The 26,377-nt window shown below is 43.7% G+C and overlaps 2 protein-coding genes across 3 annotated transcripts; one reads left to right on the forward strand and one right to left on the reverse strand.

Moving 5' to 3' along the window:
• The first annotated feature begins 29 nt into the window (after positions 1–29).
• LOC307143692 (uncharacterized protein) lies at positions 30–3,201 on the forward strand. 2 transcript variants are annotated; one of them, XM_079845439.1, is made up of 5 exons: positions 30–226; positions 590–794; positions 869–945; positions 1,042–1,120; positions 1,224–3,201. In XM_079845439.1, the coding sequence occupies exons 1-5, from the start codon at positions 86–88 to the stop codon at positions 2,372–2,374; spliced, it is 1,653 nt and encodes a 550-aa protein (XP_079701565.1). In that variant the 5' UTR covers positions 30–85; the 3' UTR covers positions 2,375–3,201. The 2 variants fall into 2 exon arrangements, with proteins under 2 accessions (XP_079701565.1, XP_079701566.1); XM_079845440.1 differs by having other exon boundaries at positions 593–794.
• A 5,254-nt stretch (positions 3,202–8,455) lies between these two features.
• Positions 8,456–15,580, reverse strand: pnp5a (purine nucleoside phosphorylase 5a). The gene is made up of 6 exons (XM_079810660.1): positions 15,163–15,580; positions 13,566–13,735; positions 13,372–13,475; positions 11,546–11,721; positions 11,223–11,413; positions 8,456–9,678 (listed from the first exon to the last, which is right to left on the reverse strand). The coding sequence occupies exons 1-6, from the start codon at positions 15,183–15,185 to the stop codon at positions 9,461–9,463; spliced, it is 882 nt and encodes a 293-aa protein (XP_079666786.1). The 5' UTR covers positions 15,186–15,580; the 3' UTR covers positions 8,456–9,460.
• Positions 15,581–26,377: the final 10,797 nt, after the last annotated feature.

Genomic DNA, 26,377 nt, shown 5'->3' on the forward strand with positions numbered 1-26,377 from the left:
CACTCACTGAGGGGACTGAATGAAACGGTTTACTCACCTGTTTTACTAAACATTTTTGTGATATTTCAAAGGCGTGTGTTAAAGTATGTCGTGTGAACTCTCCATCCAAAAACAGCTGTTCTCAATAATGGACAGTTTAGTCTCATCTATAGTGACAGAAATTTGTCAACTTGATATTTTTCAGTCAAAACGTCAAAATGGAGATACAGAAACTGATATTAAATTGGTAAGTCCGCTCAAATGTATTGTCATTGATGTCTTAACAAAGAGTATGATTTTGCTAAAAATGTACCGTGGTAACCATAGTTACTGCTAAACAAATCATAGTTATCTTCACAGCTGTAAAAGTATAAATGATTATGGAATCTCTTGTGTTATTGTTTTCTTCTTATAGTAAGCATTTTGTCCGGCTAATATTAAACTGGCACAGTTAATGTTTGAGCTACTAGTAACATTTTGTTTCTAATATTTAACGGTGGACCTAAAGTGTGCTGTTGCATAATACGTAGTTACACATCTGTTATATGCTAGGTAAGCAGAACTTTTAACTTTACCTCACAGTTATACTGATATTTGTTGTTTGTTTCAGAAGAATCTGACAGTTGCTATTAGCAAGATAACAAACTCAACAGCTGAACACATCTGCAGAATCCTTCATAAAGCATCAACTGGACCAAGAAAAGATCTTACACAAGCAGAAAAGCTCAACAACATCATAGCACAGCAGTCAGCTGGGACGGGAAGACCACTTAACACTCAATACCCCAATGTCAAAGATGAAGAACATGCCAAAGGTGCTTTTTTCATAATTAAAGCGTGTATTAAATTATGTTTTAAGTTATTAAATAAGAAAAATGCGTTGTTGTAGAAGAAAACCAGGAAGACGTCACCTCAGACGTGTCAGGAGTCCAGGATTGCACCACAGATCTTCCTCAGACTGTTGAAGTAACCCACATCCTGCTGTAATTGTTTGCGATTTAAAAAAACATACAAACTCTTTAATTTGCTGTACATCAAACTAACATAGTCCTGTCTTTACAGGAAGAGCCTGAGTTGAGATTTGAAGAAGCATTTGGCCATGAAGAGGAACAAGTAGAGGCTCAGTCTCCTGCTGAAGATGGTACAGTTTATGTCATGGACATTAATGCAGATTATATAATATGTTAATATGAGGCCTAAATATCCAATATCATATCTATAAACATGCAATGTTCATGTTACAGAATCAGTAGAGCCCAGTGCAGAAGAATCTGAAGACCATCAAAGAGAAGAACAAAACCAAACTAACTCCAAAGACGAATCACATGACATTTCAGTCCATTCAAACACAGACACACTGGAGGCACTCGAAACAGGATTGGATGTAATTACGGACACGACTGAAGAAGTGCACCTGGATGCCAAAGATGAGCAGAATACATGCAGAACATGTGGAAAGACATTCACTTACCTCAATAACCTCAGGAGACACCAGCAGACGTTCCACGGCGGAGAAACACCTCACGCTTGCCAAGAGTGCGGCGAGTGTTTCGCCGGCAGACGCCTACTCCAAATCCACCGGAGAGTCCACAAGGTGGAAAAACCTCACAAATGCGCGCTCTGTCTGAGGACATTTCGCTTGCCAAACCACTTGAGGAATCACATGACGAGTCACGGTAAGGAGAGATCGTTCACCTGCTCCACGTGTGGCAAGAGCTTCACATTGATGAGCATCCTCAGATCTCATGAGCGAACGCACAGTGGCGAGAAGAACTTCGTCTGCCTGCAGTGCGGCTCCCGGTTTCTCACCAAGTCTTACTTGGACTACCATCAGCGAGTTCACACTGGGGAAAAGCCCTACCCGTGCAAACACTGCGGGAAGAGCTTCGCTCAAAAGGGCAACCTCAAGGCACACGAAAGGCTGCACACGGGCGAACAGCCCTTCAGATGCGAGGACTGCGGCAAAAGCTTCGTACACGCCAACACCTTCAAATCCCACAAGCAGCTCCACACGGGAGTCAAGGCCTTTTGCTGTGAGCTCTGCGGGAAGGGCTTTCGTCGAGGAACGCATCTCAAGACTCATCTACTGACGCATTCTGGAGACAAACCGTTCAGGTGCGACATATGTGAGAAGACTTTCACCCTCAAGGGCTCTCTGAAGACACACAAGCTCACTCATACAGGAGAGAAGAGTTACGCTTGTAACATCTGCAGTAAGGAGTTTACTCAGGCCAGCTCGCTAGCGAAACACAGGCGGGTTCACACGGGAGAGAAGCCGCACGGCTGCGGAAACTGTGGCAGGTCTTTCTCTCAAAGCAGCCATCTTAGCTACCACTCGAAGGTTTGTCACTCTGGGACAAAAAGCTCAGCTCACTCTAATGCGGAAGAGAACTAACCAGTCGTGCCTTTCTTGATTAGACCTAACTGTGCTCAAAATACTCGTGAGAGTTTTCTTAGACGAACTGCAAGACTTGCTGTTCAAGTTCTAGATAGACACCTTTCTGTAATTATCAAGTGCTCCTGAAGATCTTAGAGTGTGTTCACACTTGGCGTTGGATTAAAACGAACCCTAGTGCAGTTGATCTGTTAGTGCGGTTCATTTGAATAAGGGTGTACTCACACTAGACGCTCTGAACTGGCCCGGGCACATTTGACTAGGGCTGGTCGATTCCGAAATTTTTGGAATCGATTGGAGTCGATTCCAAGAATCGATTCCTCACGGTTGTTTTCGATTCTTGTTTTTTTTTTTACAATATTGATGGGGGAACCTAGTCCCGGGGTGACCACGGGATATAAGGATGTAGAAAGCATCCTTCTCTGAAACTTTATTTGTAAAATGAAGATACATTTCAATAACTCTGACTGATTTTAAATAGTAGTAGCCTAATTATGGATGCTCCTGAAATGGCCCATAGTAGCCCAGCAGTAAATGCGATTTAATAAATAAACAGGATAGCACATTATTCAAGGATGTGCATTTATTGCATGGTTAAAACTACATGGTAAATGACCGTTTGTTTAAGTGCTTTTGCACAGAATGTACAAGGCAAAATAACCACAATATTAACAAAAACAATGATATAAGATCGTGCAGTTTATTTGTCAATCAGTTTATTTGTCAATCAGATGCGCGAGGCTCTCTGCCATTAATCTGTGCTCTAGGTGCATTTTCTTTCAGTATTATCATTGGATTATAGAAAGAAAAAAACAGCATTTTATTTCAAATGAAAATACGACCCTCACATCTCCATCTGTTATCATAGATCAAGCAGCTCTCAAAACCTACTGTTGTGGACAACATAACCTTTTCACGATTTAAGCTAAAATTATGTTTTTGGGTGCAAAATGAAGTGAACTTGTCCAAGATGCAGGACCACAGAAGGAAACAATGACAATAAACACCATAAGTGAATGAAAGGTAGGCTAATAATCAGCGATATGCGTTCACGTATCCTATGGCTTTATTTGAATGTTTCAGCATTGCATAAAACTATGGAATGTCATTACGCGAGGACGCAAAATAACCACTGAATTGCTTTATTTTTAACTGGTTCATTTCAACTGTCTGAAAGAACCTTTTGCAGAAATTAAACGGACTTCCAATCATTATTAGTGAGCGAGAGACAAATTAAAGCTAAACTCTGTTGAACTGAAAGGGGCTCTTAAAGAGGAGTCGATTCCCCTCGATGGAATCGACTCTCGATTCCCAACACCTTGGAATCGAGAAATCGATTCCCAGCCCGACATTTGACCCCCAAAGTCTGATTCCGCGTGTATGTCTACGCCGTGTGATTCCGCGTGTATGTGTACGCCGTGTGATTCCGAGTGTATGTCTACGCCGTGTGATTCCGAGTGTATGTCTACGCCGTGTGATTCCGAGTGTATGTGTACGCCGTGTGATTCTGCGTGAATGTCTACGCCGTGTGATTCTGCGTGTATGTAAATGGTTTATAAACATACTAAATTATATTTTTTTGAAAATGTAAAATTGCAGAATGTTTCTTGTGATGGGTAAGTTTAGGGGCAGGGGCAGTGTGTGTGTGTGTGCGTGTGTGTGTGTGTGTGTGATGGGTAGGTTTAGGGGCAGGGGCAGTGTGTGTGTGTGTGTGTGTGTGTGTGTGTGTGTGTGTGTGTGTGTGTGTGTGTGTGTGTGTGTGTGTGTGATGGGTAGGTTTAGGCGTAGGGGCAGTGTAGGGGGATAGAATGAAACGGCGTTGATAAACACGCTAAAAAGCGATTATGCGTCTTGATAGCACGCCAAAATGGTATAGCGAATTGGCGTGTCATACATACGCCATTTCATGAGATCAGTCTGATCTCAAAAGTCTGGTTAGGGTTAGGGTTAGGTTAGAACAATCAAACGCTCTCAATTGACTTTGTATTGCGTGAGGCTGCCTCCTTATCATTTCGGACTTATAACTAAAAAACAGAACAATGTCTAAAAGCGGATATGTGACAAAGTGTACAGCAAACAAGCTAAACAAAACCCACAACCCAAAACCCAGAAGTTTTTATAAGCTGTTGACCCAAAAAACGAGCTTATAAGGACACAAAAGTGTATACAGGCCATTGAGACAGAGCGCGACACGTTATATTACACTGAGAACTACACCCACTGGAGGGGAACGTAATCTGCAACATGACATCATGACTTCGCGTAAACATACAAGCCACTTTCTAAAGCCAAATGGCGTGTTATCTGTACGCATTTTGAGCTATCCGCGTGTACGTCTACGCCGTGTGATTCCGCGTGTACGTCTACGCCGTGTGATTCCGCGTGTACGTCTACGGCGTGTGATTCCGCGTGTACATCTACGCCGTGTGATTCTGCGTGTACGTCTACGCCGTGTGATTCTGCGTGTACGTCTACGACGTGTGATTCTGCGTGTGATTCTGCGTGTACGTCTACGACGTGTGATTCTGCGTGTACGTCTACGCCGCGTGATTCCGCGTGTACGTCTATGCCGTGTGATTCCGCGTGTACGTCTACGCCGTGTGATTCTGCGTGTACGTCTACGCCGTGTGATTCTGCGTGTACGTCTACGCCGTGTGATTCCGCGTGTACGTCTATGCCGTGTGATTCCGCGTGTACGTCTACGCCGTGTGATTCCGCGTGTATGTCTACGCCGTGTGATTCCGCGTGTACGTCTACGCCGTGTGATTCCGCGTGAATGTCTACGCAGTGTGATTCCGCGTGAATGTCTACGCAGTGTGATTCCGCGTGTACGTCTACGGCGTGTGATTCCGCGTGAATGTCTACGCCTTGTGTGTGTGATGGAGGGAGTCCTGCTGCGGTTTTGACTCCTTTACACATTTTAAAAGCTCTTCATGAATTCTCAGATGGTCAAAATACCATCATATGTAGCTACGCACATACGAGCACATTTATCCTAGCACAATTCGTAAGTTCTGTTGCAAAATATAAGCCAATATAATGTAATAAAAGCCGACCAATCAGGTTGTGAACATGTCGCTGTGCCTTTAGGTTCTGTGTTAAAATGCCAATGTGAATACTAAGCAGACCAGGGGCCCGTTCTTCATACCTCGCTTAATACATCTGAGATGATTTGACAGATCCCAGATCTTTTAATCGTGATAACTGATGTCTGGCTAATTTGATTCTTCAAACGAATTTGCGGATTGGATTAAAATATCTGGATTAAATGATCTAAGATCACTGCGCGTTCTTGTTTTCCCTGAAGAGGGCAGATGCATCGATACTCGAAACCATGATCAGCAATGCAGCGATTGGCTGGCGTCAAGAGAGCAACGTAATGACATCATATAATTAAAAAAGCCACCTGGCAAAAAACTTGGCAAATTACACAAAAAAACCCACGAATATCTGGACCTTTATAAGGAAACAGCTAAACGACCAAACCAACATAAAAGTTATAATAGATCAATGATAAATGTTTTTTTTACATGATTACCAATTATTTATATTTTCGATTTTATACAGTATTTGTACACCCTTTACATTTTTATTTCAATGTTGTAATTCAATTTTTAATTCAATTTGGAGCAGATTTGTAACGTGACAGTATTAAAGTTTCTTAAGGGTCAAGATCAAATTCTCTGCATCTCCTGCGCTGCATCAAGCCATCCCATAATATCCGTCACTTAAATTAATGTACGGCTCAGATTAACTGTACAACATGTGTGCAAACTTCCAATAAAATTATAAAGTAATTATTCCATCACAAATAAATCGCTTAATCAAGTGGCTGTGTCTATAGTATTATACACAACATTATAATATTATATACATTCTCATATACATTAGAGCCCGACCGATATATCGGCGGGCCGATATTATCGGCCGATATTAGGCTTTTTCCAAACTATCGGTATCGGCATTTATGATGGCCGATAAATGAATATTTTTTTTAAAATAAAAAAACCGGACGAAACACCTCACAAACACATTGAGTGTTGGCGTTTCATAGTTTGTCCACCAGAGGGCGCTCTACAACGTGCCGGCTGGCAACACCACCAGCTGATCCAGCAGAGTCATGCTGAGCTTCAGCGCTCTGAGCGCTGCATTCACAACACAGATCATCCGCGAAATGCATGTAAGTTGGCAACGAGACATACATTGCTTGAATTGAATAACAGTTAAAAGAACATCCCCATCAGTTCTCTTAACTCAAATAACATGACACAATTTGTAACTGCCAAGTCCAGTTTTGCTGTTACATGTAAGCCAAGAGAGCTGGTAATTACGCTAGGTTACAGTTGACTGACTTATTTTACCTCGGACAATGTGACTGAATAAAATGTATTTCTTTAATAGTCTGACAGTTTGACATCATGAGACGTATCATCTCTCCCCTGCCCGTTATTTTGAAAAAGTATACATATTTCTAAATTATAACTTATCATAGACGCTAACCACAAAGCTAGCTAATGCCATGGCTATCAGTGGGAGACCGCTAACATTAATGCGCCTTGAAAAACACAACAAACTTATTCTGCCTAAATAAAGTAATGATTACTGTATTTATAACTAGTATATTTGTAGTTCCAGTCTCTGCATTGTAAATCGTAAGTTAGGCTCGTGAAGAGTGAACGAAAGTGCGTGACTTCGTTCAGACGCCGCATTAACGAGTCAAATAATGGATTACACGAGTCATCATCAGTAACGTTAGTAGATTTTAGAAGGCAGGCAGCAAATGATGATTGAAAATGGTTTGTGGTAGCTTGATGGATAGAATTAAAAGTGCATGTTAAGGGATAAGCAAGTTGACATTGTAATTATAAGGTAGCTCATATTTATACTGTATATAGTTTATGTTTTGCTGTTGTTGTTATTTATCAGAACTTCTAGAACTTAACTGAATATTTTTTTTTCCAGTCTTGCTAAAAGTTATATTTATAAAGCTTACCACATCTATTAATACTGGTAACTTTGATTTTTTGTTTTTGTTAGCCTATTGTGTTTTCGTCCAAACGACTTTAAGTTTCATATCTTAAGTTTGTATTTTTATACATTTTATTTATCAGAACTTTAATATATTTTATGTTCCTCTGTTCTGTTGTAACAATAAAACAAACAAGTTTATTTTTAAACTGTATTATCATATTATTTTAGAGAGGCTGAGGGATCATGAATAACTACAAATAACTGATGTATAAGGGAAATCTGTTTGTGTTTTTTACGCGTTTCTGTTATTTTATTTTTTTATTTTTTATATATATCGGCTGATATATCGGAATATCGGATTTTTAAGTGACCAAATATTTGTATCGGTATCGGCCTTAAAAATCCTTTATCGGTCGGGCTCTAATATACATATACAATTTAAAATTTGTATAGTAATGAACTCTTGTAATAAAGTAGCAGTGGCTGGGACAGATTTTAAGTATTACCTCAAGATGCAATCTAATCCTGTTTACATGAAATAAGCCGCTCGAGCAGGTTTAAGCTAACGGACCTGTTGCTATGACAGCAAGTCCAGGATGAGCGTCGAAGAACCAAACAATCCAAGATCATGCCAAATCGTCAACAATCAAATCCGGCTAACTGAGTTAGCGAGGTACGAAGAACGGGCCCCAGGACTAAATGGGTTTTTTTGTTGGTATGGACCAAACAAACCAAACTACAAGTGTGAGCACACCCTTAATTAGCTGTTTCAGTTCTGATTGGAGCTGAACTTTGCAGGAAGTTAGATCTCCAGGAACAGGATTGGCCAATCAAAGAAACATCTAGGTCATATTTTAGGGGTGTTCAATTACAGGTTTTTGGAGTCGACTCCGATTCCCGAGTCTATGGAATCGATTCCTTGCCTCCATTTAGGGTGAATTCAAGATGATTGGGACACTTTTTCCAAGTCATCTCAATGGCACATTATTTATATTTATTAAAACCACTCAGTTTTAGCATGACCGTCCAAATTAGTGGAAACATCTATGTCACATTTCACCCTGAAATAAAGCCGTTATATCTTCAATAAATAAGTAGAAAAATACAACTTGAAATGCAAAATATTTAATTGTCATGCAACAGTCTCAAGATGTAGTCAAAATAATGATTGATAATGACAAAATAATGACCCTTCATTTTCTTAATGCAAAATATAATTTATTTTTCCTTTAGATTTTGGGGTAAAAGGGAAGCCAGCAATGGAAAAATATGAGATGGTGGGGGGGGGGGGGGGGGGGGGGGGGGGGGGATTAGTTTTCAATGCTTTTACGTTTGCCCACAAAACTGTTTCATTCCTTTGAGAAACTTAGCATTCGCTCACAAAGGCATTTTATCCACACTCATTTCCATCATACAAGTTTAATAAGCAAACGCAACGACACAAAAGCATTGAAATATAATAGTTTCTCTTCCATCTCATTTTTTTTACCATCTGTGTACCTTACATAGAAATAGGTAAGAAACATTAGTACATAGAAACATTTTTGACAGACAGTTCACCCATGAATGTGTAATATAAAGTCAGTACACAATCTACTTTTCCATCATAAACAAGAGGGAGACTAATAATAAATAGCCAATTTACTAATAATGTTAAAAAAATACACAAGATAGACCTTTACTGTACATCTACTGACAAATACTACAGTACAAAGCAATCAAAGTATTACAGAGATTTTAAAATTAACACAGAGTATCAAATGCTAAACTTTTAAGTTAGAAATAACAAACATTAGTTCATCATTCAGAGGAATGTGGCAACTACTTTAAATTTTTTCTTGTAAAGAGAGAGAGAGAAAAAAAAAAACACCAAGCACTCTCATGCCCACAAGGTTTATATACATAAGCGCCAAATAACAGGCAGACCAAAAATAAATGAAGGCTTTACAAAATGTCCTTTTTTTAAAATAAGATTCAATAAACATAAATAAGTGTGAGCAAAATGGAATTGACCTGTATAGCATGGTTTTTGAAACCATATTTGTTGCGTTCGTTCACAGATGAATCAGCGGTCTCGGGTCTGTGACTGGTGTTGCATCTGATCTGAGAACAGTCTTAGGCGTAGTTGTTGTTTTGTTCTATCCGGGTGACTAAGGTGGACACCAGCCTCTCCAGCTGCTCCGCTCTCTGTTTGCCCGTCTGCAGAACTTCCTCGTGATTGGCCTTTTCCTCACTGTCGTAGTCCATAACTGCTTTATTAGTTATCAAAGACAGAGCGAAGACGCTCATGCCACAGTGACGTGCCACGATCACCTCGTGAACAGTGCTCATGCCTAAAACAGACAAAGTGTGGTTATTAAACTAGCTCGCATAAGAAAACCTGTTTAGTAAGTAAAATTTACAGAAATTTGACTATAACAATGACAGCAACGTCATCCAGCTGTCAGGTGATCACGTGAGCAGTGTCTGCACTCATTGGTCACTGCTTCACTGCTCTTTTGCATAAAGTTCAGTTTAACTTTGTTACATTGAAAAAGTGCAAAAATGAATGACTTCCAGTTACTGCAATTTGTTGTCAATGGGAACGCCCCTTTTGGCCAGTCAGAGAATTGCATAATTACACTATAATAACGCTATCTAATTGGCTTTATGCACAGCTGCACTACTTCCTGAACTTCAGCCAGCTCCTTTTTTTCCTGTCTGCCATTATTGGACAAACTGATTAATCCAGGTGTGCCTGACCTCTGTAGTCGCAACAACAATAATCAGACACACCTGGATTAATCAGTTTGTCCAATAATGGCAGACAGGAAACAAAGGAGCTGGCTGAAGTTCAGGAAGTAGTGCAGCTGTGCATAAAGCCAATTGGATCTTAAAGGGATGGTTCACCCAAAAATGAAAATTCTGTCATTAATAACTCACCCTTATGTTGTTCCAAAACCGTAAGACTTTCAACAAGCCTCATTGGTTCTTGCTGAAGCTCAAACGTGATGCGTAACGCGAGAATGAACCTCATTGGTTCTTGCTGAAGCTCAAACGTGATGCGTAACACGAGAATGAACCTCATTGGTTCTTGCTGAAGCTCATATGTGATGCGTAACACGAGAATGAACCTCATTGGTTCTTGCTGAAGCTCATATGTGATGCGTAACACGAGAATGAACCTCATTGGTTCTTGCTGAAGCTCATATGTGATGCGTAACACGAGAATGAACCTCATAGGTTCTTGAGAAGCTCAAACATGATGCGTAACACGAGAATGAACCTCATTGGTTCTTGCTGAAGCTCATATGTGATGCGTAACACGAGAATGAACCTCATTGGTTCTTGAGAAGCTCAAACATGATGTGTAACACGAGAATGAACCTCATTGGTTCTTGCTGAAGCTCATATGTGATGCGTAACACGAGAATTAACCTCATTGGTTCTTGAGAAGCTCAAACATGATGCGTAACACGAGAATGAACCTCATTGGTTCTTGTAGAAGCTCATATGTGATGCGTAACACGAGAGTGAACCTCATTGGTTCTCCCACGTTAAGCAAACAACTTCCGTTTACCACAATTGATGTGCGAGTTGATGTATGTTTATATGTGAAAAAAAGCTTAAATTCGATCTGTTCATCATATAAAGCAATCGTGTCTCTTCAGAAAATGTGGACTAATATGGATAAGTTTTATGATCTCTTTATGAACTGTGAAGCGTCAAAGTGCTGACAACAGAGGGACAGAAAGCTCTCAGATTTCATTAAAAAGTTCGTCATTTGTGTTCTGAAGATGAACGAAAGTCTAACGGATTTGGAACGACATGAGGGTGAGGATTTAATGAGAGTATTTTCATTTTTGGGTGAACTGTCCCTTTAAGAGAGGCTTCTTACCGACAGCATCAGCTCCCAGCTTGTGTAGCATGCGACACTCGGCGATAGTCTCAAAGGAAGGTCCTCCCAGAACGCAGTACACGCCCTCCCGCAGGAAATCACTGTAGCCGAGCTCAGAACCCACGTCCAGCGCCAGCTGCTGGAGTTCTCGGTCATAGGCGTCAGACATGCAGGGGAAGCGAACACCAAACCTGAAAGAGCAATGCAAGTTAAGGCTTGTGTAGTGAACGAGATCTACAGGAGCATGTGTGAAATCTCTGCATGTCATAACAGCAAAACATGGCGTGAGAGTGATGATTATAGGGCAGTGCTGAAACACGTGCCTGTCGTCATTGGGTCCCGCCAGAGGGTTGTTTCCAGCAAATCCAGGCATGTTGAGATGATCTTTGATGATCATGATGTCTCCTACTTTATAGTCCTGGTTCAGACCGCCAGCAGCGTTGGTAAGAATCACGGTCTCCACGCCCAGAAGTTTGAATATCCGCATAGGCATCGTAATCTGCAACAGAACAACAACATCACATCAGTAGCAGTTCAAATGGACCAACAGTTTAAGAAAAAAAGGCACAAATTGAACGCAAGAACGTCTCCCAAGTACACATCAGATGGACATCTTGTCACAACGTGGCAAGTTTTTACATTTTTAACGCGTTCCTGTTTTTGCATTCCACAGGGTCGAAGAGTTTACGCTTCAATCACTCACGAAACACAAGCAGTTAAAACTAATTTGGTTTTCAAATAAAGGTCATATGGCAATTAGCTAATATGGTTTGTTCCTGGTCAAGAACAATCTTTAGGTCAGACTCTGTGCAACTTAGTGATATTTAAATACATAGAAACCTTCAGGCCTGGATCAATAACTAAAGCCGTGTTTCCACCGCAGGAACTTTCCCCAGGAACTAGGAACTTTGGGCTGGTACTCGGTGTGTTTCCACCGCAGGAACCAGGGTCTAAATGAAGTTCCGGGTAAATATTTCCCCCTGCAAACGGCCCTGCTCCCGGGGTAGAACTTTTTCAAAGTTCGGGAACTTTCGGGGGTGGGACTTGGGCGCTGAACATGCTGATTGGCTGATATCACGCAGCATTTTATTTCAACCGGCATTTTTAAAAGTCTTTTGCGAGGTTCGTTCGTTCTGCGTTCAGTAAATATCAGTCTTGCTCTTTCTGTCCGATGACGCGCGTTCGTCTCAGCCATCTCACGGTCAATGTCCGTAATAGCTGATAATAACATACGTTGTCTTATTTTAAATCTAGCCTTACAAGCTTTCAGAATACTCTTTAGTATCAGTGCTCGTCTCTTTTCCGCCGTTTGGTTAAAGGGTTAGTTCACCCAAAAATGAAAATTCTGTCATTAATTACTTACCCTCATGTCGCTCGACACCCGTAAGACCTCCGTTCATCTTCATCATTTCAAAACACGGCCTCATGAAGCTTCGAAGCGTTATGAATCAGTGAGTCGAATGAGCAGTTTGAATCGCCAAATTTCAGCAGTTTGGCGGTTTGACATGCGATCCGAATCATGATTCAACTCACTGATTCATAACGCTTCGAAGCTTCATGATGCCTTGTTTTGAAATCGTCATCACTATATAAGTCGTTATTTAGGGTTTTTTTGCACACAAAAACTATTGTCGCCGATTCATAAAGTTATTGTAGAACCACTGTAGTGAGATGGACTTTGTAACGACGTCTTTAGTGCCTTTTAAGGGTCTTGAGAGTGTAAAGGGCATTGTGTCAATGGAGGCCTTTCAGAGCCATCAGATTTACACTAAAATATCTTCATTTGTGTTCTGAAGATGAACGGAGGTCTGACGGGTGTCGAACGACATGAGGGTGAGTAATTAATGACAGAATTTTCATTTTTGGGTGAACTAACCCTTTAATTACCTCTTTAGTAAACCAATACATAACTAGCAAAAGCAGCGGTGCTTGCATCTCCTCGTTATTGTTGCAGACAGTATCGCGCAAAAATTATTCCTGTCCGTCGCTGACTGGGAGCAGTCGCGCGCAGTCATGGGGGGGGGGGGGGGGGGGGTTCCTGTAAAAAAAGTTCCTGGTACAAATTGTTCCGGGTAATTTCGGTGGAAACGCGGCTTAAGAAGCCATAATGTTTACATTGTTGGACGCAAGCATTGTGGGGCGTTTGTACCTTTTGGATGGTATATCCCTCATAGAGATGAAACCTGCCCTGCATGCAGACACATGGTCTGCCCTTCAGAGTGCCGAACACCAGTCGCCCCGCGTGACCGTGCACTGCAGAACACAACCAAACGCACAGATTCAGCAAAACAATAAGGCACGGTTTAACAAAGGTGATCTCTCACGTTATACAGGAGCGCTCACCTGTGCTTTGGGGGAAGTTGGGGATGTCCTTGTAGTTGAAGGCCACTGGGTCTTTCAACGCATCCGCCAGTCCACCCATACCAGAGCCACACACAATGCCCACCACAGGACGCACTGCAGTCTGGGACAGGAGCCAGTCAGCGGTGGCCTGGCAATCCTCAAAGTTGTACCTGCAAAGCGAGAGTGGAAATATTGATGAGACTAATTTAGGTAAAAGTCATGTGTCATCTCAGCTCACTGCATTCACAGCACACGTCTACAAGTCAAATTCCTGCGGTGGAGACGTCTCTGACCCGAGGCACTATCACTCGAAGCACTCCTTCCACAGGTGCAATTAACCCAAACGGCCTGACTTGCAGCCGCACGCATTTTCATATTAATAAGATTTATATCATGCGAGTTTGTATTTGTAGATTAGATAGTTTTTACTCTCCTACAACGCCTGCAATTTTGCAAAAAGAAGGGAATGTAACATTTCAACATCAATATTTTAAATCATAAAGTAGGAATAGATGAATAATAATAATTAAAAACCCATGAAACCATCATTTTTATCTTCCATAAATCCCTTTCAAGACCCGTCTCACATTCATCAAAACGTTCACGTTCTCTGTCGCGCACATTCAACTTGTATTGAATTTACTTAGACAAAGACATGTCGAATAGCATCTGCGTATGTATTATGCCCTATTAAATGCTAAATATTGTAACAGATTTGAATGGCTCTGAATCCTGCAGATGCCATATAAAAATATCCTGGCAGATCTGAAACGTGAGCCACTTTTTGACACATCACTACTGTAATCTGAGTGGCTGACTACTGAAATAGCTTTATGATCAGTACTATTACCTTTACAGTTTGGAAAACAGTAAAGTTATGATTAAAAAAGGTTTAGATTTACAATTTAGCTGTAACATATATACATTTTCAATACAACCAATCAAAATGTAAGTTTAAGTGAACCTAGTAAGTCCCTTTTCCAATGGCAGAACAGGGTATACATTTACAACTGGGAGACTAATGGTCAAACAATATTAATGGCTTATCAATTAAACATTTCTATAGACCAGGGTGGCAGATTATATGGTGTTTATGTTGTATATGCGCGTGCGTGTGTGCGCGCGTTACTTATTTTACAATGTTATGGTTAAAAATATATATTTTCAAAATAATGTCAATATAATCCGTCAAAATAGCATAAAAAAGTTAAAATATCCAATTAAAATTTTTTTTACGAGACCGTTTTGAATGAATAATTCATGGTATTCAAAGCGAACTTCTTGTTTCTAACCCAAAACGCCCTCTTTATATAACGGTCCCGAAGCGCGTGCACTCGTTCCGCTCGCTGGCAGCTGTTCAAGACACGCGCCCGCGCGTCACCACGTGCTCCTCGCGCTCGCAGGCAGCGACGGTTAAATATGGTTAAATATTCGGATGATAATGAAAGAAAGAATGGATCAGTTATGATAGGTCAGCTTTAACGAACCAACCGCCTGTACTATGGAGTCATTACATTACATTCACCATCGAAATAAAGACAAAGGAAAGAGAGTACAATTAGAAAGTTAGATCTGAAAATTAATATTAATAGTTTACCCAGTGCTGCTCTCAGGAAACATGTTTAAAATCGCTGGTCAGATCCTTCACAAATACAGAACGGAAAAATCGACGTTTCTATAGCGACGGATGTTAACGTTAGATACGGAGGTATGCAGGAAACAAACAACGGAGAAAGATACACATAAAACAAAACCACGTCGAACGAGTCTCTCCACAGTCAATAATAAAAGCGCTTTAATAATTCCTGAAGTGGTGCTCAAGTCGACGGTATTTTTATAGATCCCCGTTTCCGCTCCTCCCCGCCTTCTGACGCACGTGAAACGTGGAACACACCCCCGGACGGGCCCACGGGGGCTTTAAACCCTAACAGCTGTCACAAATTAAGCACCTGATAAACTGGAAATTGGTTTTCAGCGATTAGATTTATGGATGGTTGAACAAAACAAACCCATGTGACTACAAGACTCCAAATATCAACACCGTCACGTGGGTTCGTGTGTATTTGGCTTATTCAGTCTAATTCACAATGATGTAGAGATCAGGGGCCAGTTGCATAAACTTAGCCATTATGTTTAGACTGTGTCTTAAGAACTAATTTGACACAATAGTAATTAGTCAAGAGGTTATCAGTCTTAATTTTCTGATTCAAATTAGACCAATCTAAATTTATGTGACTGACTTTAAAAAGTTAAGAACAGTCTTGAAGAAAAAAATAGATGACGAACTTTTAAGACTAGTATGCAACCGGCCCCTGGGCTTTTAAAACTTTAAGATGCCACGGACCCCCATGGACTTCCTCGTGTGAAGGACCCCCATCCTGAAATTTAAAAGACATCTGTCTTTTATAAACACTAAACATTAATATTATATATATATATCTAACATTAGTTTCTATTAAGTTACTTTATTATGTATTTTATTCTGTAATAAGTGTTAATTGAATAGATTAATAAATGTTTTTATTTTAATCGCATTTTTATTCTTTTTTTTTTACTTTTTATGATGTTCCTTTGTACATTTAATCACTTATTTATTTTTTATCTAATTTATTTATGTAGGCTACATATAAATAACCATTCAATCATTTATTTATTTATTTTAATCTAACTCGTTTATTTACTTAAAAAAAAATCTCTACACTTTTATAAATAATAAATTAAGCAAATGTATTTGCTTACTTATTTAAATTTTATAATTTATTTTTGTACATGTTTTATATGTTAATTTAACATTTAATCGCTTATTTAATACTTATTTATTTGTTTAAATGTTTTTCTTGTTTGTTCTCTGGACTTTTCCACGGACTCCCTGTCACTCCTTTGAACACCCCTGATTTAGATAAGGAAATCGTGAACTTTCCTTATCTTACCTTTTGTCCTTGCCCTTGAATGAACAAAATAGAAGAAGCATGTGGCGCTTAAAGGGTTAGTTCACCCAAAAATGAAAATTCTGTCATTAATTACTTACCCTCATGTCGTTCGACACCCGTAAGACCTCCGTTCATCTTCAGAACACAAATGAAGATATTTCTGTCAGGTCCACTAAAGTCAAAAAACACAATAGACAAACATTTAGTACAATTTTTTAATTGCATATTTTGTAAAGATTTAGATTTGGCGGTATGACTCTGTTCTAAATTCCCCATCCTTTCATGAGCTCCATGAAAAGCCAAGACAGGGAACAGCAGCAGATTCTGGGGACGACCTCCCATTTAACTGGGAGGGCAGAGCAAATCCCCCATTTAGAACAGAGCATGCATCAATGACAACAGAATGACATGATTAAGTTAGCAATTTAAGGAGGAGCTGGGGAGGAGGTGGGTTGCAAAGCAGCGTGCAGCAGAAGCGTCCAAGCAGGCAGATTGAAGTGAAGCTATGCTTAAGTAAGGCGCCCTGTTTGAGAGAAGCCAATTGAGAGCATAAGATCAGCTGAAACAGATCAGCTGAAAGAGGGGCGGAGTTAGAATTTCCCAATCAGCTGATAGCGGAGCTTGACTACGTGGCCTGCCAGAACTAACGCTGGCGCTTGATTTTAGTTGTAATCTGATGGCTCTGAAAGGCCTCCATTGGCACAATGCCCTTTACACTCTCAAGACCCTTAAAAGGTACTAAAGACGTCGTTACAAAGTCCATCTCACTACAGTGGTTCTACAATAACTTTATGAATCGGCGAGAATAGTTTTTGTGCGCAAAAAAACCCTAAATAACGACTTATATAGTGATGACGATTTCAAAACACGGCATCATGAAGCTTTGAAGCGTTATGAATCAGTGAGTTGATTCATGATTCGGATCGCATGTCAAACCACCAAACTGCTGAAATTTGCCGATTCAAACTGCTCATTCCACTCACTGATTCATAACGCTGTATATATCATATATATCATAACTGTAAAGACCATTGTGCCAATGGAGGCCTTTCAGAGCCATCAGATTACAACTAAAATATCTTCATTTGTGTTCTGAAGATGAACGGAGGTCTGACGGGTGTCGAACGACATGAGGGTAACTCATTAATGACAGAATTTTCATTTTTGGGTGAACTAACCCTTTAATATTAATATTTCGAATTTTAGGGTGTGGATATTTTTTCTGTTGGAATTTTTGGTGGAATTTAACATATTTTGACCCACTTAGACCGTTCCCGAGTCAACATTGCAGAAATGCCTAAAAGTACAAAACAAGTCAGGGAATTCAGTTCTTCAACATTCCCCTCATTTACCCCCCGCACTTTGAGCATGACATGTTAGAATAGTCACGCACACTTTACTTTAGGCCTAATCTAAGAACATGACCTACCAGGGCACTTTAGGAACAAAGGTCCTGACCGCTGTTGACCCACTACCCGTTTCAAACATGTCACATTAGGTACAAGAATCCTATTTATATTGGCACTTCCCACACATGATCATGTCCGTCAAAACAGTCTACCAACGAAGAAAAATGTCTTCGATAATGATTAATTTGATGTCATCACCTCTTTCTGTCATCCTGTAACTGCCAGAGGTCTGCAATGTGTGTCTTAACATCACAACACAAACAGGGAAATTACCCAACATCGCAATTAACTACATCACTTATTCACTAAAAGCGCTTCAGTTCTTTTGATGTGTGTTATTGTGATCAGTCCAGTGGTTCAAGGTACACGTGACTAAATGGTTAACAGGATGTGCATAATATTTACAACCTCACCTAGCCTATAATTTAAGGCCTGTTTTCGCATCTGGCTGTCTATAAACAACCCCAAAAAACATATAAAGAGAAATGCCTGTGGAGCTCAACCTGTATTCATGACATGGTATTTGTGGTATTTCTTAGAACATGCGGACACGCCTGCATCCTGTCCAATGGCGTGGCCCCTCTGGCTCCTGATGCCACAAAACAATTTAGCCTTTTCCTCCAGAGCCTTTGCAGGAATCAATAAAAATGTTCCCAAAGCTGTCACGATGCCAAGTTCATTGTGCAACAAGTCCTGTAGATCAAGGTCAGGGGGCCCTTAATTTCTCACCTTTATAATCTGACGCAATTAAACTTTACCTGAAAGCCTTGCAACTTGGATTTTTTTGCTTTTATAGTGCTCAGCCTTGAATGAAAACATGCAACTTTATGCAACAAACTGGACAGATAATAATATTACCCATGCCGGATAATTGCAAAGTATACTCACTTCAGACTAAGTGTGTGCATGAAGTCACATGTGCCGTCATCATGCACCCATGATCCCATTATTCTCGAGTGAGTGTGTGTGTGGTATGTGTGAAATGACTGCGTGACTTTAATGGATTTAGCTTTACTTCTCTGAGCCTGACTAACCGCCACACACGGACAAGAGTATGTGGTTTTGCTAATCCAACGCAATGGGACGCATCATTTGAGCACAAGCTCAGTCAAGACTGGTCACAAGCAAAACCGCCATGTCTATAAGTCGGTGTGAGACTCACCGATCTAGAATGTTCTGTGGCCAGTTGCATGAATTTAGCCACTATGTTCGACCAACTATCTGTTAACTAGCCAGTTCAAATGATACCGATCTATATGTTACTAACTCTAAGAAGTTATGACCAATCTTGAAGAAATGTTTTTTTGACAACTAGTTTAAGCTGTTTATGTAACGGGCCACTGGGCTTCAACTTTGTCTGATTAGGATCTACAGATTGATACACAAGCACATGACTGCAGAATTGTTTTGTCCTGCACCAAAGCACCTGATTTAATGGATGAAGTGCGACTTATATGGCAGAACCAGGTGTCGTCAATGTTAGGAAATAAAACAGTCCAATTCTTTGCATTCGCTCACAAAACCTTTGCGTTCCCCTGAGAAACTTTGCGTTCGCTCACAAAACCTTTGCGTTCCCCTGAGAAACTTTGCGTTCGCTCACAAAACCTTTGCGTTCCCCTGAGAAACTTTGCGTTCCCCTGAGAAACTTTGCGTTCGCTCACAAAACCTTTGCGTTCCCCTGAGAAACTTTGCGTTCGCTTACACAAAACCTTCCCGTTCCCCTGAGAAACTTTGCGTTCCCCTGAGAAACTTTGCGTTCGCTCACAAAACCTTTGCGTTCCCCTGAGAAACTTTGCGTTCGCTTACACAAAACCTTCCCGTTCCCCTGAGAAACTTTGCGTTCGCTCAAAAAAACCTTTGCGTTCCCCTGAGAAACTTTGCGTTCCCCTGAGAAACTTTGCGTTCGCTCACAAAACCTTTCCGTTCCCCTGAGAAAGTTTGCGTTCCCCTGAGAAACTTTTAGTTCGCTCACAAAACCTTTGCATTCCCCTGAGAAACTTTTTGATGTTTTATCAACAAATTTCGGGAGAAGCACGTTCAGATAATTAAACCTAACTAAACACAAGTGGAGCACCCTCAGATAATTAAACCTAATTGAACACAAGAGGAGCACATTAAACTAATCAGTTAATCAACGAGGTGTATATAGACAGCCGATTTACCTTCCTGTCGTTGACAGTTTCTTAGCTTCCCCCCTCCACCCCTTCTCTTCACTTACTTAATTAAACTCCTATAAGACATCAGCACAATCATAAAATACATGCAGTCTAGTCCTAGACTATTTCCCTCACGGGGGGATACTCTGGGTTCGGGCAAAAATTCAGAGCCCTCCCCCGGACAGCACGCCAAATACGCATAATCTTTACTCTATTTATACTTTGTGTTCACTCTCAAAACCTTTCCGTTCCCCTAAGAAACTTTAAATTTGTTCACAAAACCTTTGCGTTCCCCCGAGAAACTTTGAATTCGATCACAAAACCTTTGCGTTCCCCCGAGAAACTTTGAATTCGATCACAAAACCTTTGCGTTCCCCCGAGAAATTTTGCGTTCGCTCTCAAAACCTTTGCGTTCCCCTGAGAAACTTTGCGTTCGCTCTCAAAACCTTTGCGTTCCCCTGAGAAACTTTGCGTTCGCTCTCAAAACCTTTCCGTTCCCCTGAGAAACTTTGAATTTGGTCTCAAAACCTTTGCGTTCCCCCGAGAAACTTTGCGTTCGCTCTCAAAACCTTTGCGTTCCCCTGAGAGACTTCACGTTCGGTTGTAAAACGTTTTGCGTTCCCCTAAGAAACTTTGCGTTCACTCTCAAAACCTTTGCGTTCCCCTGAGAAACTTTGCATTCGCTCGTAAAACCTTTGCATTCTCTCAATAAACTTTGCGTTCGCTTACAAAACCTTTGCGTTCACCCGAGAAACTTTGCGTTTGCTCTCAAAACCTTTGCGTTCCCCTGAGAAACTTTGCGTTCACTCTCAAAACCTTTCCGCTTCCGTGAGAAACTTTGAATTGGGTCACAAAACCTTTGCGTTCCCCCGAGAAACGTTGAATTCGGTCACAAAACCTTTGTGCTCCCCCAAGAAACTTTGAATTCGGTCACAAAACCTTTGCGTTCCCCCGAGAAACTTTGCGTTTGCTCTCAAAACCTTTGCGTTCCCCTGAGAAACTTTGCGTTTCCCTGAGAAACTTTGCGTTCACTCTCAAAACCTTTCCGTTCCCCTGAGAAACTTTGAATTTGGTCACAAAACCTTTACGTTCCCCCGAGAAACTTTGAATTCGGTCACAAAACCTTTGCATTCCCCAGAGAAACTTTGAATTCGGTCACAAAACCTTTGCGTTCCCCCGAGAAACTTTGCATTCGCTCTCAAAACCTTTGCGTTCCCCTGAGAGACTTCACGTTCGGTTGTAAAACGTTTTGCGTTCCCCTGAGAAACTTTGCATTCGCTCGTAAAACCTTTGCATTCTCTCAATAAACTTTGCGTTCGCTTGCAAAACCTTTGCGTTCACCCGAGAAACTTTCGTTCGCTCTCAAAACCTTTGCATTCTCTCAATAAACTTTGCGTTCGCTTGCAAAACCTTTGCGTTCACCCGAGAAACTTTGCATTCGCTCTCAAAACCTTTGCGTTCCCCCGAGAAACTTTGCGTTCGCTTGCAAAACCTTTGCGTTCACCCGAGAAACTTTGCGTTCGCTCTCAAAACGATACTCGGTTACTTAACGTAACCTCGGTTCTCTCTAGAAGAGGGAACGAGTATTGCGTAAGTTCCTTACGCTACGGGAAAGTATTCTTTCTTCGAGATTTCTGAAAAACCCAAAATTATCCTTAATTTTGTAACATTGTCAACGCAGTGCGGCAGCCTGGCAGACCATAGCAGGCTATTCCAGCGTGCTATTGGCTGCTCTGCTGGCAACTGCAGCAGCCTATCGGTGAGCCCGCGTGACGTGGCGACCAATGAGGGCGCTTCGCGCCCACCTGGCTTCATTTGCCTACAGGTGGGGCGTGGCCACGTGTATATAAGCAGGGCTCACGGGCTGCATATTCGGTTTTCGTAGTTCTGAAGCGTAAAAGCCCGCGGGGTGCACGGCAAGGAACGCAATACTCGTTCCCTCTTCTAGAGAGAACCGAGGTTACGTTAAGTAACCGAGTATCGTTCTCTTACGAGAGGTTCTCTCGTATTGCGTAAGTTCCTTACGCTACGGGAACATATTGTCAACGCCGTGCGCGCCTCGCATACAGCATATGTATCCCAGGGAACCGGGGACCATAACACTGCTCGGGCAGGGTGGCCGGTAAAGGAAACGGGCCACCACATATACGGACACTTCGTTTGAACTGACGGGTGGTTACAACGGGTGGTTACAACACCCTGCCTTATGAATGAGGGAACGGCACCTGCCGGTCGCCTTCAAATTCACCACACCTTGTCTCATGAATGAGGGAACGGCAAGGCCGGTCGCCTTCAAATTCACAATATCTTGTCATATGAGTGAGGTAACGGCACCGCCGGTCACCTTCAAACTCACAATAGCTCTTTTCGTAAATGAGGGAACGGTACCGCCGGTCTCCTTCAAATTTACATAAGCCTTGTACCGAACTTACTACCAGTATGTGAGCTATGTCTGCGCAGAATCACCGGGCAGAACCAACAGCCTTATTGAACTGATAACACTTTCGCCTGTAAGGCAGGAACTTCCAGATTGTAAAATCTCAAGAACGTAGACGGGGAGGCAGAGCCTGCCGCCACGCAAATATCGTGGATGGAAATCCCTCTGGCCCAAGCCCACGAAGAGGCCATGCCTCTGGTGGAGTGTGCTCTGACACCTAGCGGGCACTGCAGGTGTTTGGAAGCGTATGCAGTTGCAATCGCGTCCACTATCCACCTGGACAGGGTCTGTTTCGAGGAGGCGAGACCTTTAGCGCGCCCTTCAAACGAAACAAATAGCTGCTCAGAACGCCTGAAGGCGGCGGAGCGTGTGACATAAACCCTCAATGCCCTGACAGGGCAGAGGATATTGCCACCGTCCCCCTCGTCGGATGCTGGCAGAGCCGAGAGGGAGATAATCTGCGCCCTGAAAGGAGTGCCGATCGCTTTGGGGACATAACCATGCCTCGGTCTGAGAATGACCTTAGAGTCATTAGGACCGAACTCCATACACGTCGGGCTCACTGAGAGCGCGTGTAGATCCCCCACGCGTTTCACTGAAGCCAGAGCTATCAGGAACGCGGTTTTTAGCGAAAGGAACCTTGGTTCCACAGTCTCGAGCGGTTCAAAGGGATGAGCCTTCATGGCCTCTAGGACCAAGGCCAGATCCCAAATAGGAACCGATGGGAGCCGCGGGGGATTCATCCGTCTAGCTCCTCTGAGGAAACGGATGATGAGCTCGTTCCTTCCTAGCGTGCTGCCTAGCGTCGTCTGGGCGAACGCTGCTATAGCCGCTACATACACTTTGAGCGTGGAAGGGGACCTGCCCAGTTCCAAGAGCTCCTGGAGGAAGGAGAGCACCCGCTGGACCCCACATTGCTGCGGTTCCAATCCCTTGGAAGCACACCACTCAGTGAACACCGACCACTTAGAACTATATAACCGCCTCGTCGAGGGGGCTCTAGAGTGTGAGATCGTGTTCATAACCCCTTCGGGCAGGTCAACGGGTATCCGTTGGTCACCCATACATGCAGAGACCATCGCTCTGGATGGGGATGCCAAACTGACCCTCCTGCTTGAGAGAGGAGGTCTGCTCTCAGCGGAACTGGCCAGGGGGGTGAGTGCGACAGCTTCACCAGCTCTGGGTACCAAATCTGGTTCTCCCAGCGTGGCGCTATAAGGAGCACTGGGCGGCGCGTTTCCCTGATTTTCGCTATAACCTGGGTCAATAGGGAAATCGGCGGGAAAGCATACAGCGGGAGGCTGGGCCAAAGTTGGGACAGCGCATCCTCGCTTTTGGACAAGAACGTCGAGCAGCGGGCGTTCTCTTTTGTTGCAAAGAGGTCGAGCTCCGCTCTGCCGAATAGGCGCCATACCAGCTGGACTGTCTGGGGGTGCAGGGACCATTCTCCTGGGAGAATGAGGCCCCTGGACAGCTTGTCCGGGCCCACGTTGAGGTGGCCCGGAACGTGCGCCGCTCTCAGCGAGCGCAGCGAGCTGTGTGCCCACACGAGCAGGCGTTCCGTCAGATTGCCCAGACACCTGGACCTGACACCGCCCTGCCGGTTCACGTAGGACACCACCGTGGTATTGTCCGACCGGACCAACACATGGTGTCCTCGTATAAACGGGAGAAACTGCTTGAGCGCGTTCTCTACCGCTATCATCTCCAAACAGTTTATGTGTAGGAGTTTTTCTCCGCTCGACCAGAGGCCCGAGGCCGGTCTGCCCTCGAAAACGGCGCCCCAACCCGAGGTGGAGGCGTCCGTCGAGATGACTTTGCGGTGTGAGATGGCTCCCATTGTCACTCCCCGCTGGTACCAGTCGGCTACTAACCAGGGCTCTAGGGCTGCAACACAGCCCTGAGTCACTCTGATCCTGATACCTCCGGCAGCCCAGGCTCTGTGAGGCACTTGGGCGTTTAACCAGCGTTGCAGCGGGCACATGCGCATTAAGCCCAGCTGGAGCACAGCTGCAGCTGAGGCCATACGTCCCAGCATCCTCTGAAAAAGCTTGAGAGGTGCGATTTTGCCCGGCCGGAAGTACGCAGCCATGCGCCGAACTTGGCGCGTGCGTTGTGGTGACAGGCGGGCAGACATAGCCACAGTGTCCAGATTCAAACCCAGAAATGAGGTTGATTGCGTGGGCACTAATGAGCTCTTGGTCCAGTTGACCGTGAGCCCCAGGCTGTCCAAATGGCTGAGCAGCATTGCCCTGTGGGCGAGGAGCTCGGCCTCTGACTGCGCCAGGATGAGCCAGTCGTCCAAGTAGTTCAATATTCGCATCCCCCGGTTTCTCAGGGGAGCGAGGGCCGCGTCCATGCACTTCGTAAATGTACGGGGTGCTAGTGACAGGCCGAACGGAAGGACGGTGTATTGATAAGCCTGGCCGTCGAAGGCGAATCGTAAGAATGGCCTGTGACGCGGCGTTATCTTGATTTGAAAATATGCGTCTTTCAAATCTAGGGAAATTAGCCAGTCTCTCGGGCGAATATGCGCGAGGATCTGCTTGGTCGTAAGCATCTTGAACGATCTCCTCAAAAGAGCTTTGTTCAGACGCCTCAGATCCAGAATCGGTCTGAGCGACCCGTCCCTTTTTGGCACGAGAAAATATCGGCTGTAAAAGCCTGACTCGCTCATAGAATGGGGAACCGGTTCTATAGCCCCTTTGCACAGCAGCGTGGCTATCTCCGCTCGAAGTAGATGTGCTACTTCTTCGCTCACTCTCGTCTCTATACGCGCACAGAAGCGCGGAGGGCGGCGAGCGAACTGCAGAGTGTAGCCGTGCTTCACTGTTCTCAGCACCCATTCTGATACACCTGGAATGGCTTCCCACGCTTTCGCGTGTGCCAAACGGGACAGAACGGCCTCTGGGCTCGAAACGCCGCGTTTCGCGGGTTTGACGGCCCGTATAAGAGGGGCGGGCGCGGTGCGCGCGCTCTCTGTGCTGTGGGCCAGCCGCTCGCTTTCGGTGGCTGGCCGCCTTACACACTGTGTCTCTACCGCTTTGAGCGGGGAATGTCTTGTGTGTGGCCCTACACTCATCGCTTCGGCCACCTTGGGCGGAAAACAAATGGTGTGTGGCGCGGCGCGTAGCGCCTGAGGCATAATGTTCGCGAAAATGTGTGAGCGCGTTTGAGCGGGCACAACTCTTACGCGTGGAACATGACCGGTTAAGAGTGGCTGTGTGACAGCGCGTGTGGTGGCTAGGCGTGGACGCAGACAAGCAGACACGTGACCTAACTCTAGCACTCGAGCGGCCGGAGGCCGCTTTATGTGAGTGGGGGACACGGGGTTTATAGTGCTTATGTGCAGGGGTGAACACAGAAAAGTGGGCACATTTACTGCATTTGAAACACATACGGCGTGAGCCGTGCAACCAGAAATAATGCAACTTTTGTGATTTCTCTGGTTCGCCGTAAAAACGGCGGTCGTTGACAGGCGAGAGGGCGTTTTTGCCGGCTCGTTGGCTGCGTGAAATTCCTCTGCAGCAGCCACAGTGGTGGGGGCTGACAGGAAAAAGAGTTTTGACGGTGGTCCGGCCGCAGCGGGACTTAACCGTCGTTTCTTGCCTCTGGCTAGGAGGGCTTTGGAGGCTCGGACTTCAGCACGATCCTAGGCCGGGGGCCCCGAGGGGGAGGCGGCTTACCGTGGCTGGAAGAGCGCGATCTGGGGCGGCCGCTCGGTCTTCGCTGAGACGAAGGGGGCCGCGCTGGGCGCTGCGCGGAGCTCGGTGCTGGCTGGTCGCGAGGACGGCGAGCAACGGAGCTACTGCTGGCGCCTGGGCGTCGAGGCAGGAAGAGGTTCATGGCCTGCGTCGTCTTCTGTACTTCGGAGAAACGG

Source organism: Gobio gobio, assembly GCF_949357685.1.
Source record: "Gobio gobio genome assembly, chromosome: 2".
Lineage (NCBI taxonomy): Eukaryota > Metazoa > Chordata > Actinopteri > Cypriniformes > Gobionidae > Gobio > Gobio gobio.